This window comes from Pseudoliparis swirei, chromosome 24 (genome assembly GCF_029220125.1).
Source record: "Pseudoliparis swirei isolate HS2019 ecotype Mariana Trench chromosome 24, NWPU_hadal_v1, whole genome shotgun sequence".
Taxonomy (NCBI): domain Eukaryota; kingdom Metazoa; phylum Chordata; class Actinopteri; order Perciformes; family Liparidae; genus Pseudoliparis; species Pseudoliparis swirei.
In genome coordinates, this window is record NC_079411.1 from 5,149,750 (window position 1) to 5,169,991 (window position 20,242).

General features: G+C 46.1%; 1 protein-coding gene across 3 annotated transcripts; it reads left to right on the plus strand.

Moving 5' to 3' along the window:
* Window positions 1-510: 510 nt before the first annotated feature.
* LOC130189933 (E3 ubiquitin-protein ligase RBBP6-like) lies at window positions 511-17,747 on the plus strand. Of its 3 annotated transcripts, XM_056408963.1 has the most exons (21): window positions 512-1,658; window positions 2,355-2,454; window positions 2,885-2,924; window positions 5,426-5,467; window positions 5,611-5,699; window positions 5,830-5,926; window positions 6,021-6,163; window positions 6,353-6,525; window positions 7,023-7,126; window positions 7,238-7,611; window positions 7,699-7,741; window positions 8,137-8,194; window positions 8,279-8,339; window positions 8,433-8,753; window positions 8,906-9,001; window positions 9,129-10,806; window positions 11,349-12,072; window positions 12,157-12,760; window positions 12,880-12,947; window positions 13,048-13,135; window positions 15,639-17,747. In XM_056408963.1, exons 1-21 carry the CDS (start codon window positions 1,493-1,495, stop codon window positions 16,687-16,689), a joined length of 6,120 nt encoding a protein of 2,039 aa, XP_056264938.1. In that variant the 5' UTR covers window positions 512-1,492; the 3' UTR covers window positions 16,690-17,747. The 3 variants fall into 3 exon arrangements, with proteins under 3 accessions (XP_056264937.1, XP_056264938.1, XP_056264936.1); XM_056408962.1 differs by having other exon boundaries at window positions 511-1,658; window positions 11,349-12,760; window positions 13,051-13,135; XM_056408961.1 differs by having other exon boundaries at window positions 11,349-12,760.
* The last annotated feature ends 2,495 nt before the right edge of the window (window positions 17,748-20,242 follow it).

Genomic DNA, 20,242 nt, shown 5'->3' on the forward strand with positions numbered 1-20,242 from the left:
ATTTGTCTATGAAATATATACTAACGGCAAAGACAAAATGTACTAAGACAATAAATATATGAATAATTATAAATATACGTCATTTTAGATCAATGAATAATTAAATAGATAGATTATTTATTTAAATAATGAAATATATCTATAATAATAATTAATGAAAGCGTACTTATTTCATGGCCCTTTGTTTTCTAATTCCACATTTGTTTATGTCAGAGACTTTTATTTTCTAATGCCAAATATGTATATGTTTTTTTATATATATTTTTTCAATCTGTTATATTTAAACACATGGGTCGTGGTTTTCTCACAGATACAGACCACCGACCAACGCAAAAGCACAAACTGTGACACCCCCTTGCGATCCTTCAGCTAAATGAAGACCCATCTGTCCTCCCGCCGAAAGTAGTCTTTAAGTTACCAACGTTTTGACGGCAGTGCGCTTCCATTTTGAACCGGACCGAGGTGAAACCTCTCGCCGTCACGAGTTCGTCTTCGGAAGAAGAACCGCCGACACTTCCGGTTCCGACCTGCGCCATTTTGATGAAACGGCGAGGAGAGAACCAGTTCGCATCATCGAAATGGATTTTATGGATTTAAATTGAAGATTAACGCGGATATTCAACTTTCGACTTCACGTGATGGGACACGACTGTTGAACGAAGAGGAACCGTTGCGTCCCGACGACCTAACTGCTGCGTCGGTGACGTCATTCGACAGCGAAATTTAGGCAACATTGTTAGCACGGCGCCGTTAAACAGTTAACGTTAGCTTACGAGAGTTTCATGTTGTGTGGAGTAACGTTAGCTAATATCGAGGTGTAGCATGCTCTCCTTGGCGTTAGCTAACTAGCTAATTTTCCATTCATATATTAGATTTCACAATCCATTCCTTCGAGGTATATCGGCGGCGAAACTTAACATTTGTGTAGTCTCTGCGGGAGATTTCACGCCGTTTTGTGGACTCTTCGCGGAGCTCGGATCGTGTTTTTTTTGGTCTTGGCGAATAAAGAACTGAACCCAACAAGGCAGACATTCAAGGACCGGTGCTCTGGAAACCCCAGGCCTGCGAACAGCTACCGGGCTTTCCACCGAAAAGACTGTTGGCGGCGGACTTTGCCTCACTCGCACCCCGGTGGTAGATTGGCTTTGTGCCGGATGGACTCTCTCGGACGCACATTGTTATGTTCAATCGGACTCTAAAGAACTGACGAGGCACACGACGCCGCTCAATGGCGCCCTGGCCTCGCGTCTCGCTTATTTTTTGTTGGCAATAACAAGGACTCTTTCGCCATTCTGCGAGCTGAACCCTTCCCCCCCCTACACCCACCTCCTTTTGTCTACAGTGTTTCGGCGAATATAAACAACGTTTACACATTAAAGTCACCAGATTTAGCTGTGTTCAGTGTTGACGCTGTTTCATTTTATCATACCAGGCCTGTGGTTTTTTTTCTTTTTCTTGTTCTTGATTGACTTAAGTGCTTAGACCTGTTAAAATGTCGTGTGTTCACTATAAGTTCTCTTCCAAACTGGACTACAACACTGTCACTTTCGATGGGCTGCACATCACCCTCAACGAGCTTAAAAAGCAGATTATGGGCCGAGAGCGCCTCAAGGCCACAGACTGCGACCTGCAGATCACCAATGCGCAGACTCGAGAAGGTATGTGGTCAGCTGACACGTTTTGAGATGTTCCATGATTATCCAACAGTTGGTCATTTTCCTCGTTGAGATCGAGGTAAAATGTCATGTCGTATTTTTAGGCTATTTATTGTGACTCACCACTTCATGGATGAAGCGGCCAGTTTCTTTGTTTATGAATCTGCCGCTTGATTATTGACGAGTTCAATCAATTAATCGTACTTCAAACTATATAGACGAGTCCCAAACACCTCACTAGTTCGGATTAACATGATAAAAGCAGAATAGTAATATCTATAATAAATATTCCCTTAAAATGACTTGGACGGGTGAATAACATTTACAAATAGCTCCTTGAATTTTTTGGGTCAATCAGTTTTTCGAGCTCTATACCACTTTTGAAATGTCAAGCTACTAATATTGTAATGTTTATCAACTACACAATGTCCCAGTTGATTTGTAAAAAAATATATAGTAAAAATAATTCACTCATTTATATGATATGATTGTATTTCTTTTCACTGCCTAAACTGACATAGTAAACTAACCCTAACCCTCTTATGTGATATACACATTACATCTAATGTGTTTTTATTAAGACACTGTACACAACAGCTTAACTTGGGTCCAAACTAAAAGTTTTATAATGTTACTTTGCTATGTATTCTTACGACAGAACACAATTTTGTCGCAACTAATTTGTGTCATGTTTTGTAGAATACACCGATGATGAAATCCACATCCCGAAACACTCGTCTGTGATCGTCCGCCGCACTCCACTTGGTGGCGTAAAACCTGCTGGCAGGACGTTCATTGTGTAAGTATACCTGAAATACTAGAATCATGGTTGAGCAGTTCTGTTGTTAACAATTACAAAATCGAGGATAGGTTCACACGACATTTCCTGTTGTAGAGATCAGAGTTCCTAAAAAAAAATAGGCTGCATTCACACTCGGCAACTGTACCATGACTTGTTTCTCTTGCCCCTTACAGCTGGGTTGTGCAGCCCTGAATCACTGCAGGGGAAATACAAAATCTGAATTCTTTGTCAACTTTTCACTCTAGCTCATTTTTTTCGATCCCCACTGCTGTTGCCAAAATGCACCCCATTGAAATGAATGGGAGGACTGGCGTTTACAATGCACTGCCTGATCTGATGCGAATGCAGCCAACTTCACCTGGACGTGATTTTAAGTTTACTCTTTGAGTTTTGTCAACAACTGATGTTTCTTTTGTTTTTTCCGCAGAGATCGTTCTGACACAGCTGTGGTGGGATCTTCTAGACCCGTATGTAAAACAAACCAAAAACCAACACACTCTCCTCCTCTCACCTATCTCCCTCCCCCTATTTCTGGCTTTATTCACATTTCTTGAGAACATACTGTTAGCGATGATCGAGTTGTGTGTATCCTCTGTTCACTGTGTGTTGGCTACATTTGTGTTGAGATCTCAACCTTTGTGTTATTTGATGTCTTTTTGGAAGGGTCTCCTGGAGTCACCACAGTTACCAATAGTTTGTTGTTTCTCTCTGAAAACACTGGGTTTCTTTTTTGAAATAAGCCATTAAAATTGCTGAATCAGGTTAAGATGAGAAACAACCAACTAGAAACAGTTGTTTTTTAAATGCTCTGAACTTTTTGAACTGTTGCCACTTTATAATGAATTGAGAAATCACTCAAACTGTTAATGATTGTGTTTCATAATGAAATGGTATTGTTCCCTGCCTCAGGTCAGAAAAATGTATTTAAAAGGGGTGTGTGAAAGAAAGTAATATGGTATTTTTGTAATGATAATCCATTGTCATTTATTTTCTGTGAAAATATTCAATTTTTATGTGGTTTAAGAACCCAATGAAGTAAAGTGTGGCTGAGATTGATTGTAATTAACGTTGATTATAATTACAAGACTAAAGTTGTGGGAGAGACTCACCAGTGTCTTTTTATTTTGAAAGCTCACCATGCTAATCTTTAATATACTTCAACGTGTTGTTCCGTAATATTTGCCAATGTCATTTTTTTTGTCCTGTACAATTTCAACATGAATCTGTTATATTCTGCATTGAGTATGGTCTGCACATAACCTTTAAACCCCGTAGGCTCACAGAGTTCATCCTGATGAGTTAAACGCTTTGAATTAATTCAGTCTGTCTTACAAAGGAGCAGGTACTACTTCAAAGCGTATTTTTTTATAACTTTGGTTCGGGGCATCGGTAAGAAGCTAGTTTTTATACGAGAGTCCCTCGACCGCTGACTTGTATTGCTGTGACATGATCACACATTACTTTGACAGATTATCCGTAAAGTAAATCTCTTGTCGATCTCTGGAGGCCTTCCATGGATGCTGCAGTGAGCGGTCTACTGGTGTGGTGTGTCCTGTGAGCTGTAAGCTGCAGAACCTGTCAATAAAGTTCAGTGGTTGTGTCAGAACCACTTGCACCAGATCCCTGTGTGTTCCCTCCACAGCATTCTGCAATACCCGGTCTTTCCTCCGATGGACAACCACCCTGCCCACTTGCTTATTTACCTGAGGAACATTTCCCTAAGAAATAGGCAGAGCAGCCATTTTGTTTGTCGTTGTAAAGTGTGACCGTTTCTGTCCGTGCGTGAGACTTAATTCCCACGGCTCATTGACTCCCGGCCGGCATCGGATACATCACTTCGCTTGCTTTCGCCCTTCACGCTAGAGGTGTGGGGGCTGTTTCTTAGGGAACACTTGACAACTCGTGGTAGTTTCTTCATCTGGCACTTCTTCTTTTTTTTTTTCAAGAAAAAAATTCTACATTTGGGTCTTTATCAGCGTGAAACATTTAACACTTTACTGCGTTTGCTCTTCTTATTCAAGCAGTTTGTCGCAACTCCCTGCGAGCTTAGTAGTTTACAGAAAGCAGGTTTAAACTGGATTTTATGAAAGCCTCTTTTGGCAAGTTGGTGCAAAAAACTTAAACCACTGTGGCCTGGTGAAGGGATACTGCATAGTCAAATTAAACGTCAAGTATTTCTTTGAGAAAATCACCCTCTCCCCACCGTAGCTGAAGCTTTAGGGTCTCTGTAGGCGGATGTGTGCGTAGTGTACTTCTTGAATTTGCTGACGGTGCTCAAATAATGAGGACGGCGGAAGTGTTCAGGCAGATTCTCTTGCATTACATCACCATCGCTTTAACTTAAGGACTCAGAGGATATGCAGGGATGGACTTGGAAATATGTCAGAGTCCAACTTTACCGTACTTGTTCAATGTGTATTGAGCTTATTTTTGTGTAGTTTATCTGTGTTGAAGTTCTCCACGGTTTCCATAAAAGGACAATCTTTCAGGATAATTTCGGAACCGTAAATCTGAATGCACACAATTTCATGCTCTATATAACACCTGGCCAGTAAATAAATGTTATTTTAGCTTTTTCTTTCAAAAGTAATCTTTACCTTATGGCGTTCCTACGAACGGGAAAGCTATATTCTATTCTCTAAATAATGTTGATCTCTTCACTATAAATGGCTTTGAATAGATACAGCCTTCAGTGAGGCTTTCTTTTTTAAATTATGACTAAGCCATCTGTAAGGGGATGAGCATCGCAGACGAGCCTAATGAACCACGTCTTGATTTACATGCTCACGTAACCGCATTATTTCGTGCACTCGGTCCCCTGCGAAGACTTATGACTTAGATGGAGACTCTAAGGGACTGGACACCGATGTGGTGGGGGACTATCTGGGCTCTTATCTTTCACTGTACAGTATGTCTTATTAGTTAATATGTTAAAAGATGTAATATCTGTCCTCTGATTCTTCGACAGACTGACTCTTCTCCATCTATGTCACTCGCCCAACTCGCCAAGGTACTGTATCTGTACACGCTGGCTGCACTTCCAGAACATATCGCTAACGTTGAATAGATGTTTCCTTTCATCTCGTGGGCTCGACGCGATCCTTTCATCTTAATCTTTTGTTCTTCTCCCTCTCTCCATTATGTGTTTTTTAGACTGCTAACCTTGTTGATGCTAATGCATCAGAAGAGGACAAGATTAAAGCCATGATATCTCAGTCCAATCATGAATATGACCCAATACAGTTAGTACTCACACTTTGTTCTTTTACTTGATTAAAGTCAGACTTTTATTCTGGGTTTTAGACTAAAAAAAACAACGTCTTTCTCTCGCCGTATGTAATTCTAAGAAATGTATTTAACTTGTCTCTCTAGTTACTCCAAGAAGGCAGTAGGACCGCCTCCTGCTCACTATACCTGCTTTCGTTGTGGAAAGGCTGGTCACTACATTCGACAATGCCCCTTGCTGATGGTAATTGTCATTTGATTGTCATACTCTGTGATGGTTATTTGTTAATGCGTTGCAGTGTTTTGGGATGTTTTATATTTTATTTGTATCCTTTTAGATCCAGGATAAGAGTGTGGAGAGTCCCAAGCCAGTGAGGATTAGTAAGGGCATTCCTCAGAGCTTCATGGTGAAGGCAGAGCCTGGCACCAAAGGAGCCATGTTAACCAGCACTGGAGAATATGCCATACCTGCTATAGATGCGTACGTTTCATCTAAGGACACACACTAATACTAAATGTTAACTATCATCTTATGGCACATTAAGTTTTGCTATATTTATCTTTGTCATAACCCATATTCTGTGTCCACAATCACAGGTCAACTGCTGTTGCCTTTTTTGTTGTTGCTTCCGACAGTCCTTAAAAACTAAAAATGAATCTGTTGATCTAGGGAGGCGTATGCACAAGGGAAGAAGGAGCGCCCTCCTTTTGTTCCACACGACCAGTCGTCATCTGAGGACGAGACGGACCCAATCCCCGATGAACTCCTGTGTCCGATTTGCAATGACCTGATGACGGACGCCGTGGTTATACCCTGCTGTGGAAACAGTTACTGCGATGAGTGTGAGTCCTTACTCGTGATCAGAACGTATATATTCATTTGCACTGGTCCAAAAAATGAATAGTACAAACTAATAGAAGTAGGATTTAAAACGATGCTTTGAAAAGCAAACATGTCAGATTTATTACTGATGTTTTTGTCCCGTCACATGTGTTTTTACGGTGTTCATTTTGTATAGACGTTTAGGGAAAGATCCACTGGGGAAATGGCGGAAATGCCCAGTTAATCAACAGTGGCCCCTCTCGTGCTGCCCCAGGGCATGCTCAATTTTGAGTAGCCGTTCAAACTATATTTTGTGTTCCACCGTGTATTGGAAAGATTTCACACTCGATCTCCGGGGAGGTTGAAATTCACTCTTAGAAAAGGTAGAAAATGATGCCCTCAAATATATGATGACTAGGCAGGTTGAGGTTATTTTCATTATTAAAAAAAAATACATTATTGTTAGTCTGAAAACTTGAGTTTTTTGTTTGTCTAATTGCCAGCTGTTTGTTTTCAGGTATAAGGACTGCCTTGTTGGACTCGGAGGAGCACACCTGCTTCACATGCAAACAGTCCGATGTTTCACCTGATAATCTCATCGCCAACAAGTTTCTTCGACAGGTAACTCGCCTTCAAATGCATGTATTTTTTGCATGTATGCTTCAAAGCAAATCAAGGCGGTGACGCAGTATCTCTTTGTCAGTGTTTTAAAACTAGTTTCTCTTCATGCAGGCTGTGAACAACTTTAAAAATGAGACGGGATACACCAAACATGCTCGCAAGCAGTTACAAAATGCAGCCCCGCCGCCACCGCGCCCGCAGCTGGTCAGGCACTCAAGACAGCAGGACCCACTGCTGGCCAACATCACGCACCCTCCTCCTACAATCGCACCCGCGACTGCCCCTCAAGTACAGGTCCCGCCCCCTGATCCTGCTCCTGCACCGACATCGGCTCCTGTGCCTTCTGCGCCTGTCGCTGCTTCCGCTCCTACCCCTCCTCACGCTGCTGCTGTTGAAGAACGAGAAGATTCACCAGCCCCTCCTCCTGTTGTTGACCGCCACTCCCCTGTGCACTCTGCCGGCCATGGGGATCCACCCCCAACGGGGTAAGCGTAGTCTTAAGATGCAGTCTAAAGAAGTGACGTTTGAAATGAAAAGCCCTTTTGACTTAAGTGTCCGTTTTTATGTTTCAGTGATCCAGAACCTAATGTGACACCGGACTCTTCGGGAACCTCAGTAAGTAGATCCCAGTTGCGTTATGTATGTGACATTCGTCTATGGACAAACGTCCTTTCTGCCGTGCTGCTTTATCCCCGCGGCCGTGCACTTTTGCATGCTTTGCGTTATTGCAGATTGCTGCTGTTGAAAAATGCCTGCTTTTTCCAAACTACTCGCTGCTCATTAAATAGCAGTCTGCTTCCGTGTTTTGGTCCAAACTGTATCAGAGTACATCATTTCCCCATGGCTGCTACATTGGTTGAAAAGAGGTGTAATTGGATTGTGCCAAGTTGAAATATGAACCGACCGGCTTTTGACCAGCCTCAGCACATTTTTGTGCATCTTCTGAACACAAGAAACTGCAATTTCTCTGAGAGCTAACTACATCATTCTCACTTTGATTTCTCTCACAGAACTACCATGTATCTCCTTTTGGCCACCCACCACCTATAAGACCGCCTCATCCACCAGGTAAGAAGTTCAATTAAAAACATTTATAGAGACTGAAGTTTAAAGAAACAACATTCTGCAACGAAAAAAACTCTGTATTATTAGGTCATCAGTCACGACCACACCACGTTCACAGAGGAGGCGTCGATGGCAGACCCTGGGAGAGGTAAGACCTGTTTGTGGGACTATCTGATCAATTAAAAGTTTGTGTTGTAATATGACGGTCTCACAATTGTTCATGTCTCTCTCTTTGTACCAGATTTTTCAGAGGAAGAGGAGACCACCCCTCCGCTCACCTCCAGCCACCTCCACCTGCACTTATCCCTCCGGTGTACCCAGCTCCGTCCATGTACCCGCCCCCGCCCCAGTCCTACCCCCCTCCGTACAACTCTGGCCCAGGCCTTCACCCTCCCGTCATTGGATACCAGCCGCAGACCGTTTATGCTCCTGGACCACTGGGGCTCAACCCGCCCTGGGTAGCCCCTGGTACCCAGCCCCCTCTTATCCCTTTAACCCCCCTTGGTCAACCCCCCCTCTCAAAAGAAGATTTCTACAGACAGCGGCACCACCGACAGGACACGTGAGTAGTACAGCGACTAATTTATAATGTGAAATAAATGCATAAATAGCGTTTACATCTCAGGGTTGTGAATTCAGTGATTTAAGACTCTTGAGGTTTCACACTAGGGCAGATTTTAATAGTTTAAGTGTTTTTTGTCATTGTATCCACAGAGTTACATCCAAACTGGATGAATTTACTAAAGACTTCCACAAAGAGCTGATGAAATACAGAAATGCACCAAAGAGACGAAGACCATCGTATTCAAGGTAACTTCATTCCGACAGCACATCAGCATGGATTTAAATTAAATGAATTGCTTATAAATAATCCATAAAGCCATGTGTTACAATTTTCATAATCTAGTCTTTCCTTCTGAACCTTTACCTTTTCTAGATCCCGGTCCTACAGCCGCTCTCCATTCAGCCGCTCTCCTTACTCTCGCTCGAGATCAAGATCCAGGTCTTACTCTTATTCTCCCAGTCGATCCCGTTCACGCTCCCATGGCCGGTCTTATCCCCGCTCGCCTTATTCTAGACGCAATGGGCGCAGCTACGGACGATCACGGTCCCGTTCCCGGTCAAGGTCTTATGGGTACCGTCGTTCTGGCTCACCGCGGTCTCCTCATCCCTACCGGCCAGGAGGCTGGGAGGGAGCAGAAGGAGCAGGACCCTACAGGTCACGGTCTCGCTCCCCTGGCTCCGGCCCCGTTCCAGGCCCTGGAACTGGTCCTGGACCTGGTCCTGGACCCGGTCCTGGTCCTGGCCCTGGCCACGGCCCTGGCCCCGGCCCTGGACCCGGTGGCTTCCGTCCCCGCAGCCCTGGTCAAAGAAAGCCGCCTCCTCGGGAGCTCCCACCGTATCAACTGAAGGGTCCTAGTCCTGGAGGCAATGACCGCTGGGAAAGAGAAAGGTATCGGCAGTGGGAGAAGGAGTATGCAGACTGGTACAACCAGTTCTACAAAGACTACGACAACCAGCACCCCTCACTGCATCACAGAGGTCGTGGTAGCAGAGACAGGGAGAGGGACAGAATGTCCCCTTTATCCAGAAATTACTCCCCCCAGGGGAGAGGAAGAAGAGGAAGAGAAAGAGAAGAGAGGGGTGCTCCCCCTAACCATCCGCCATCCTCTTCCTCATCAGGGACGAAGTCCAGCGCTAAACTCCTGAAGACAAAGAAAGTAAAAAAGAGGAGGACTGGGGACGACTCAGAGGCATCGCATCAGTCGGTCGACAGAGGTGATGCGACTCCCGTCAGAGACGAACCAATGGACGAGATCCCGTCACTTGTTAAGACGCCTCCCATGTCCTCAAAGGCTTCGGTCGGATCTGCAACCTCGAAAGCTCCAGCTTCTAAAAGCTCTGCTGCACCCGTTAAACCCTCAACCAAGTCCACGTCGAAGACTTCGTCTGATAGGACTAAGAAAGACAAGGGCCAAAAGGTCAAAGCTAAAGTGAAGACGGAGAGCGTGAAGGTGAAGAGTGACAAGGGGAAGAAAAAGCCCGGAGACTGTGTGGTGGTCAAAAAAGAGTCCTCGTCCTCTTCCTCCTCTGGCACGAAACCGCTAAAGACCGTTAAAACCAAACCGGAAGACCCCCCCGACTCTATCTCTAAAAAGGAAAAGGAAAAGGGTAAAAGCTCTGCAGTGAGGCCAGGCCTGCTGAAGACTCCTCCGCTGTCCTGCCAGAGCCTGTCTATGCATCATCCCTCTCTTCATGATGGCCCTCGACAGGGCCATGACATCCGGGGGAGAAGAGATCTTCCGCAGAGTGGTGGTCTCCTGCCCACCCCCCATCAACACACACTCCTCCACAGACCTCTCTCCCCTGAGAGGAGGAGGATGGGAGAAGAGGGCCGCTCTTTACTCGGAGCCCCTCCCGGAAAGCTGAGGAGAATAGACGGGCTCGGCGTCGGAGATGATGTCATCTCCCACTCTCACTTGTCTCATCAGCTCCCGCTCCACAGACTCCCACCTCCTTCAGACAGGCCGGGTCTTCTTCCCTTACCAGTGAGCCGTGATATGGGCCGGGTAGACGCAGACCGAGGCTCCATCAGACCTCTAATGGACCTCCAGGTGAGTTTGTTGCTCGTGTGGTCCCCGATTTAAATTCCGTTGGTAATTCTCATTTCTAAAATCGTACTCACTAAGTTGTTTTCTTGTATTTACAAATGACTGCAGCTCATGATAATTCTCATTTAAGATGAAATAATTTGTCATTTAATCAACTTGTCAATCCACAGTTGGATGCCCATAAATATGATATTTTTTGCCTCTCAAATGATAATATTGGCTCATTGTCTTTGCTGTGAATAGAATAGGTTTGTGTTTTGCTTTGGCAAAACAAGCTGAAATGAATCTCATTCATCTTCAGTTGGAGATGAGCATTTTTCACTATCTCTGATTAATTTGTACCTCAGTAGATTGATTATGAAAATAATTAGTTGCATCCCGAATTTGTGTTTGTGTATTTAGTTTTTCCAAATGAATAATGAATTTTCTCTAGTTCATAAACCTAATTTAAAACAAGTTTATCTTATTTATTATCTCATCAAAGTTAAAAGTCCTTTTGTTTTAACCCTTGTTAACACTTTATATCTGCTTTTGTCCATTATCAGGTGAAGCCACTGACCCAGAGGAGGATCAAGTTAAACAGAGACCTGGGGAGGAAGGGCAGCACCGAGAGCGCAGCCACAGACAGGGTACCGTCTGGTTCTGAGAAGACGACCTCTACCTCGGACCGATCAGCGGCGGCTAACCTCTCTGAAGGAGACCGGCCCAGCAGTACAGCAGAAGGTGCTGTTAGAAAGGAGCGGTCGGCATCTGCAGAGAGGGGAGTCGGCAGAGAGAGACCGGGAAGTGCTGGAGAGAGACTACAGAGTTCAGAGCAGAGTAGAAGCTCAGGACCGGACAGAGAGCGAGACAGAGCTTCAGGATCTGACAGGGGCATGACGTCATCTGACAGGGGCATGACGTCATCTGACAGGGGCATGACGTCATCTGACAGGGGCGCGACGTCATCTGACAGGGGCGCGACGTCATCTGACAGGGGAGCGACGTCATCTGACAGGGGCGCGACGTCATCTGACAGGGTCGCGACGTCATCTGACAGAGGAACGACATCATCTGACAAGGGCGCGACGTCATCTGACAGGGGCACAACGTCATCTGACAGAGGAACGACATCATCTGACAAGGGCGCGACGTCATCTGACAGGGGCACAACGTCGTCCGACAGAGGCACAACGTCAACCTCGTCAGACAGGGGAATGACATCAACGTCGTCTGACAGGAGCATGACGTCATCTGACAGAGGCATGACATCAACGTCGTCTGACAGAGGCATGACGTCGTCTGACAGAGGCATGACGTCGTCTGACAGAGGCATGACGTCGTCTGACAGAGGCATGACGTCGTCTGACAGAGGCATGACATCAACGTCGTCTGACAGAGGAATGACGTCGTCTGACAGAGGCATGACGTCGTCTGACAGAGGCATGGCGTCGTCTGACAGAGGCATGACGTCGTCTGACAGAGGCATGGCGTCGTCTGACAGAGGAATGACGTCGTCTGACAGAGGCATGACGTCGTCTGACAGAGGAATGACGTCGTCTGACAGAGGCATGACGTCGTCTGACAGAGGCATGACATCAACGTCGTCTGACAGAGGAATGACGTCGTCTGACAGAGGCATGACATCGACGTCGTCTGACAGAGGAATGACGTCGTCTGACAGAGGCATGACGTCGACGTCGTCCGACAGGGGCGTGACGTCGGTGTCGTCTGACAGGGATAGGGTCTCCAGCTCACATAAAATAGCAGTTACAGTGGAGAGAGACTTCGAAGGAGAACGGTTGGTGAGGACGGAGCGAAAGTCCTCCAGTGCGGGAGGGAGATCTGTCTCTCTGGATAAAATGACCATCGCAGAGAAGACATCCGTCTCTCGGAGCCCGGCCGACCCTCAGGAGAAGCCAAGCATATCGTCTAAGGAGAGGGGCGAAGGGTCAGAACGCTCTGCTAAATCTGACAGGTCCGGTACATTTATTTGCCTGCTTTTTGTGAAACCACCATCCATATCCGTGATTGATATTGTGGTCCTGTAAAGACGATTGTTAATACGTGTAATTCAATTGTATTCTTGTTTCCCAGGAGTGTGTCCAAGGACAGAACAGAGAGGAGTGTCCCCTCAGAGAAACCAGCTGCTTCTCACAGAGACGGTAATTTGAATGTCTTAGTGTGCACGCATGTGTGAAGAGATGATAACTTAGATGGCTTTGATTAAGCCAGTTTCCTTTCCTCCCCTTCCTTCTCTTCCAGCAGTGAAAGATGCTGAGGAGACCGTTGTGAAGAGCAAACCCAGGATCAGCCGAAAGGCCCTGACCAGCCACACTGTGAGCTCCACCAGGTCAGTCCTTCTACATGATACACAGTCGCTTTAAGTCCACGTTTATTTCATATCAGCTGTTGATTAGCTAACTAACACAGTCATAGGGACTTTGTCTCTAATTGGTTATCAGCAATAGGTTGCCGGTAACTAACTGGTTAATTTGGAAGACAAACTCGTGATGTACAAGAAGTGCTTTTCTTTTATTCCGGTGTTTTCCATTGACACGATGAGCTTTGGCGACACATTGCAAAGCACTGGTGAGCATTTCTCAACCTGTTAAAATATGTCTTTTAAAGGGTACCTGTAGTGCAAAACAACAACGTGCTACATCCATTCGGCGCATCAAATAAATCATATTTACCCCGCCGCTATTGTCAACAAGTCACGCATAGCCCGAGGATTTACATTTCTTTGTCAACATTCCGAGTCCGTGGGCGCAGCCATTTTGCTAGTTATTTACTCCAGCTCAAAGCTAACTATGACGTAGAGTCGTTGAAAGGAATTCAGCCAATCCGGAGCCACTTCTACACGCGTTGCTTCTTGGGATAGATCGGTGGCCTCAAGAATTACACAATCTATATCAGGGGTGCTCAATGCGTCGATCGCGGCGACCTGCCAGTCGATCGCGCGTAGTATTAGTAGATCGCATGACATAAAATATTGGCCCGCCCCCCTGTCACTTTCTCTATAGCGCCACATTACAGCAGCAGCATGTCATTTCTGTCTCTACGTGTTGCGTTGACAGTCCTCTGCCCGCCGTCGCGCGCGCGGAGCTCCGACACCGGTTTGCGCGCATCGGGACGGACGGAGCAAAGAAAAAGTCACTAGCACCCCCGAACATGTCGGCCGAACATTGCATCAATGAAAGACATCTCCAGCGCTGGCTTATGCGCGATGTAGCTATCAAGCTCACGCTTTTGTGTGAAGCAGATGAGGTCTAATGTCACTATATCAGGGCTCTCAAGTCTCACGCATTGAGCGTGAGACTCACGCATTTCAGTCTTATCTCACGCACTCCCGCCACACATCTAATTCCTCACGCTGAAAAAACCTCTCGGCTATTTAATGCTTGAATGCAGGGGTCCCCAATACCCGGATCGATTGTTGAGTAGAAATAGTCACTAGCCCCCGTCGACAACTCTTTTCGGCTCATGCCGGCGCGCAACAGTCAGCTGTATCGGGTGCTGATGGAAATCTCACGCTTGCCTGTCTTCAAAACTTGAGAGCCCTGCTATATCATCGGACATAAGTTTGTGCTCTTTACAACAAATGCACTCTATGTCTGTTTTCTGTGGCACACATTTCCCACAACTGCACCAAACGTCCGCCGACTTGCGTGCACGGTCCGCACGGTGAAGCATCTGGACCGGCGGTCCTTCGGCATCAACTTCATCAGAATCATCGCTATCATCGCTGTCACAATTCACTAAATGGGGATAGTCTGCTTTTAAAGGTTCAAACAAGTATCCAGTTGCTGAATCAGACAATCTTTCATCGTCCATATTCTCAATCTCTCAGCATTTGTTTGCGAGCGCTCGACGTTGTTTATATTGGTATCTGAACACATCCGCTGTGGCTGGCTGTCGATCTATCAACGATCTGACGTCACACCACCCGCGACATATTCAAGCTCCAGTGCAATGTCGCATGTCGGAGTTGAGGACTTTGAACAGCCTAAACTACGTATTGTTATTGAATACTGGACCGTCAGTGCATGAATAACCTTTAGAAACACATTATCTTTTGATCTGGCTACATATTGTTTTGCACTACAGGTACCCTTTAACCTTTTAAAACGCAGCCTTCTTTTGATAAATGGGAAAAATAGAGCTGAAGCATTACTCGGTCAATTGACAGAAAAACAATCAGCAACGCTAAATGGACAACAGTTTTTCTGTCGAATGTCCTTGGGGGGGGAAAAGCAATTTGAGAGTGAAAACCAGCAAATTTAATAGATATTTGTCATCTGACATTTTATAGACCAAACTATTAATCAAATGAATAATCTCCCCATTATTTTATAATGGAAAAAAACATTACTTGTAGCCCTAGAAAGTGTTTGTGTACTCAGCCAGAGATTTTACACATTAAATATGTGTACAACGGTTCAGTAAAGCCTTTTTGTTTCTGCTCCAAGTCAAATATATCACCACTGAAGGGTTGTCCCTTGAGCACCGTCAGTTGGGAATCAAGTCTTTAAGTCTGACAATGGAGAGAATCCTGGCTGAGCGGGACGTGAGCGCACCAGGCGCCTGTAGCCAGCGGCTCGGGGCTCCTTTAACCCGCCACGAGCACGAAACACCCAAAGCCATGACTAACTGTCAGCGGCGCAGTTGCTTTGTGAATAAAGCAGGTGGCAGGTTTTCACAAGGAAGGAGGAGGTTGATCTTTCTGGTGCTGCTGCATCAGTGTTGATGATGTTCTCTCCACCCTGAGTCCTAACTGTTGTAGGAGTGAAATGCTTCATCGCTGTCTGTTTTTGTTTTGTTTTTTTAAACGAGTGTTTTTCCCTCCGCTCTAGGTCATCTCAAGAAACAAAGCGAGACTCGGACAAAGATCAAAAGAGCGCGTCCTCCAAACCGGCCGAGCAGCTCCCGTCGAGCCCCGTGAACAGCCGCGGCCGCAGCCCGAGCGTCAGCCCGGAGCCCGCGGCGGCCATCGAGGAGCCGCTCATTCAGCCGCCGCCTCGCTCCAAGTGGGAGAGGGAGGATGACGAAGAAGGCCAAGAGAACGGACTTGCTGCGCCCAAAGAGCCGTCACCGGTGCCACAGAGGGTCCGGGGCAGAGAAGGGCCGACGGAGGCCCCGAAACCTGTGAGGGGCGAAGCCCGGGATGCTCCAAGGGAAGAGAGGCGAGGCGCAGTGAGAGAGGAGAGGAAAGGGAAAGCACCAAGGGAAGAGGGCAAAGGTGGCAGGACGGCCCAGACCGCCTCGGACAAACCAACCAAGATAAAACTCGTTAGGGAGGAGGGGAGAGGAGGTCGAGACGAAGGCAGAGCTGCGGCCAGAGAGGAGGGGAGAGGCGGAGGAAGAGACGAGGGGCGAGCGGCGGCGGCGGCGACGACGGCGACGACGACGACGCCGGCGGCGAAGGAGGAGAGAGCCGCCGAAGGCAGAGGAGGGCGAGAGGAGAGCCGCGGCCTCGAGCCCCGGAGGCAGCGCCTGTGCTCCGACCTCGGCCGCGAGACGGACGAGGCGGCCTTCGTGCCCGACTACAGCGAAGGCGAAGGCTCCGAGACGGAGAGGGGGCGGAGCGGCAGCCGCAGTCTGTCGGGCAGCCAGCCCTCCAGCCCCTCCCAGAGCAACAACAGCGGCTCGGCGGCCGCCACCACCACCACCGCCACCGCGGCGGACAAGAAGAAGAAGAAACACAAGAAGCACAAGAAGCACAAGAAGCACAAGAAGCACAGCGGCCAGGTCAAGGAAGGGGAACAGAAGGAGCACAAGCACAAACACAAGAAGAAGAAACACAAAAAAAGCAAAGACAAAGACGCGGAGGAGGAAGTGGAGGAGGAAGTGGAGGAGGAGGAGGAGAAGATGACGGAGAAGGCAGAGGAAGGGGCTCCACAGTAACGGGGGGGAGGAAGGAGGAAGGAGGGGGGCTAACTTGTGTTAATAAGGAGATGATGAATTCTAGAAACATGGCGCTCTCCTCGACGTCTCCAGACGTACTCGAGGAACTTTGCGGCGCCCGGATTGCAGCAGCACCACCGCGGGTTTCTTTAATGTTCGAAGTGCGCCTTTTCTTTGTGACTTTGGGGCAGAGAAAACTGGGAATTGCAGCTTGGCGGCGCCGCTGCGACGACGGCGGCGGAGCGCACCGAGCGGCGGTGACGGATCCCCAGCAGTGAATCCAAGCGATAGGAATAACAAACTGAACTCAGGGACGCGGTCGCTCCTGTGCAGAGGAGACGTCGCCGCTCCTCTGAGTGATTTGTAAATAGAGACGAGCGGTTGCTTCACGTAATACTAATTTCCCCTCGGTTTGATTTGCTCACATCTCTGTGTGCCGTTCGAGGTTTAAATGCAAAACGGCCTTCGTCGCCATGAGGGTCTTTGTGCGCTCTTTTCTTTTTTGTGTTAAGGACCGTACTCGTGGTTTTGCATGTTTTAGTACATTCTGTACAAATCATTCGTTCTTTCCATCACTGCAAACCGTTCTCCAACGTTCCTGATCAGATTTCTCGGAAGCCATTGGTTCCAATCATGCCAGTCGTTGTTTTTTCGGGTCCTGTAAATTGACTTGAAGGCAAACGAATGTTGTTGAATAGGTTAGCGAGTTGATTTTCTTATAATAGGAATGAAATCCAGAATGTCTCTTCGTATTATTGATCAGTGCTAAAAACAGACACGATCACCAGTCCGGTCCTTTTAAAGCTAAAACAAATGTTTATGTATCCATGCTACACTGGATTGTGTACATCTAGGAGGTGTTGATTAATGTCTGATCGGTCGGCATGTTTTTGTTCCAGCGGTGCAGTCGGTGTCCGTCACGTGGTCGGAGTGACTGAATGTGTGCGTGTCGGTGTGAAAGTGAAATGTGACACACGTGGGACAAATTGGAGGACTACAGTGTTCTTACAAATGAGTTGTTTTTGTTTTTTTTAATTAAAATGTTTTGATCTCGTAAACATGTCTGCGTTGTGTTTTCATCGATGGTTGAACCTCTCGAGTCGCGTGACGTCACAAACGAAGCACGGACCGCCGCGTGCAACATTTAAAGAGATGCCGCACATTTTAAAAGTGCGACTGCCGGGATGCAACGAGGAAACGCTGCCGCGACTGAGATTTATTGTCAAATGTGTAAGAAAAAAACAGAAGGGGATTTAATGGGTTGGAAAATGAGAACTCTCCCGTCTCGAAGGCCGACGCTGAAACGGAGCCCATCAGTCACGAGACGCCTCGCCCCCTTTATGCACTCAATGTTCTTAAGCATATTTCAAATGTGTGCGGTGGTTAAGCCTCAGACCTGTGGGATAGACGGGACAAGTGATAATAAAAAAAGGCGTTTATGGTTTTCTTGGGTAAACACACTTTAATATTGCACATTATAAAACACCTCCAGAAGTAATGAGACCTTTGCAACAGTCCTACACAATACAGTGGGTTTATTCTCACTGAAATATTAAACTGTTTAATTATGCATAAAGTAATAAAGTTTGACTCACCTTCAACGAGTGTGGAGATCATAAATGTATATCCTCCATTACAGCTCCCACCATCCAGGCGGCCTGCTCTAGTTTAAATCTATATTTATATATTTATTTATATATATTTATGTATTTATGTATATATTTATTTATTGGGGCAACAATTTGAAGGATGATTACTTGGAAAGTTTGGTGATTTCTTTATTTAATTTTTTTTCAAACAAATATATATTATACCATGATAATAAAATATTTCAGTTGAGATTACCATTTTTTTTAAATATGTGCATGTATAAAATAGTTTGCTCGCTCTTACTTTGAAGTCCACTTCTCTGTTATGGTGGCGTTCACAGTGAATTATAATGCATATACATGCTTTCTGATGCACTAAAATATAATAGATGAGATATTGTGAATGCTTCTGACTAGAGACTGACTGATGAGGCCTATACTACATTATGCCCCTGTACCTGCCCCTATACCACGATAACCAACTGTACTCAAGGATTCATAGTCTGCAGTAATAGTCCATGCTTTCTCATATCTTTTAATTAAGGGAAACGTGGTCATGAAGCATTATAATTCACTCTAATTGGCCTTATAAAGGAACCAATAGCAGCAGCATAAGGGCTCAGCCACATCTTTTATAATTGATGTTACACGAAGCCCAAAGTACAATAGGGAGAACACACACAGCCCACACAGGTGGTAAAAGAACAATGATGTACTGCAGCACACGAAGTATCGGATATATTTGGAAGTGACTGGATTATTCAGAGAGGATGAAATATGTCCTCGATAGCAGATCCTCAAACTCGCGGCTGAGCTCCAGGGCATCTGGCAGCTCATTCCTTTTCAGACATGAATAATTAAATCACAATGTCCCACAGAAGGAACACGAGTGCAGTGAGGCAGACTGACCACTGTGTGGCGCTGTTAGTCCTGCAGCTCCTTTTTTTCATGGGAGAATAACAATAAAAAATCTCGTATGCCTCCAAAATACCTCTCGCGCTAACTCCCAGAGCACTGGGCAATAAGCTTCATTCTGTTTGTTTGTGTGTGTGTGTGTGTGTGTGTGTGTGTGTGTGTGTGTGTGTGTGTGTGTGTGTGTGTGTGTGTGTGTGTGTGTGTGTGTGTGTGCCTGCCTGTTGCAAGTGTGTGTGTGTGTGTGTCACGAGTCAGAGGGATGGGTTCAAAGACAGGTTGAGGATACATAGAGAAATGAGAGAGCAGCAGATGTATATTTCCCTAGACACCAACATTTAAGCACATTCTACATTGTGTGTGTGTGTGTGTGTGTGTGTGTGTGTGTGTGTGTGTGTGGATGTATGGACAGTATATGTAAGGTCAGCCTTAATGGACTTAAAGATCAATGAGGCCATTATAGAAGATTAATATCATGTTTGTTTTTAACCCCTTAGCCGAATTATCATCACGACACTTATTCACCATCCCCTGTTGTCACAGCGTGTCCACACACGCACACGTGTGTGTGTGTGTGTGTGTGTGTGTGTGTGCATGTCTGGACCTGTTATTTGCCTGTGAATACGTGTGTATGTGTCTGCCTTGTGTTGTTCTTCTTCTTTTATTTTGCCTGACAAGCATGACATCATTTCCTGTCATCAAGGCCAAAGGTTGCTAAGCAACTTCACTTCTGCCGAATGTCAGAAAAGATGCTCCTCCGCCGGCTCTCACACAGCCCTCTGGTGTCCTGTCATAACGTCTGCGGTGGACGCGCACGTGTGTGTGCGCATGGCTGCCCATGCGTGTGTGTGTGTGTGTGTGTGTGTGTGGACCCCGGTGCCATTATGCTTCACAAACAAGTCACAGGAGACACAATGTGGACATTGTTCTGTGTGATGGATTTCCATGATTCCCAGAACAGATAATAAAAAATAAAAAAATCCCTCCAGTTGTTTGTTTGTAATAAAAGAACAGCAGAATATCTGAGCGGCCAAATCACGAAGAAGATACTC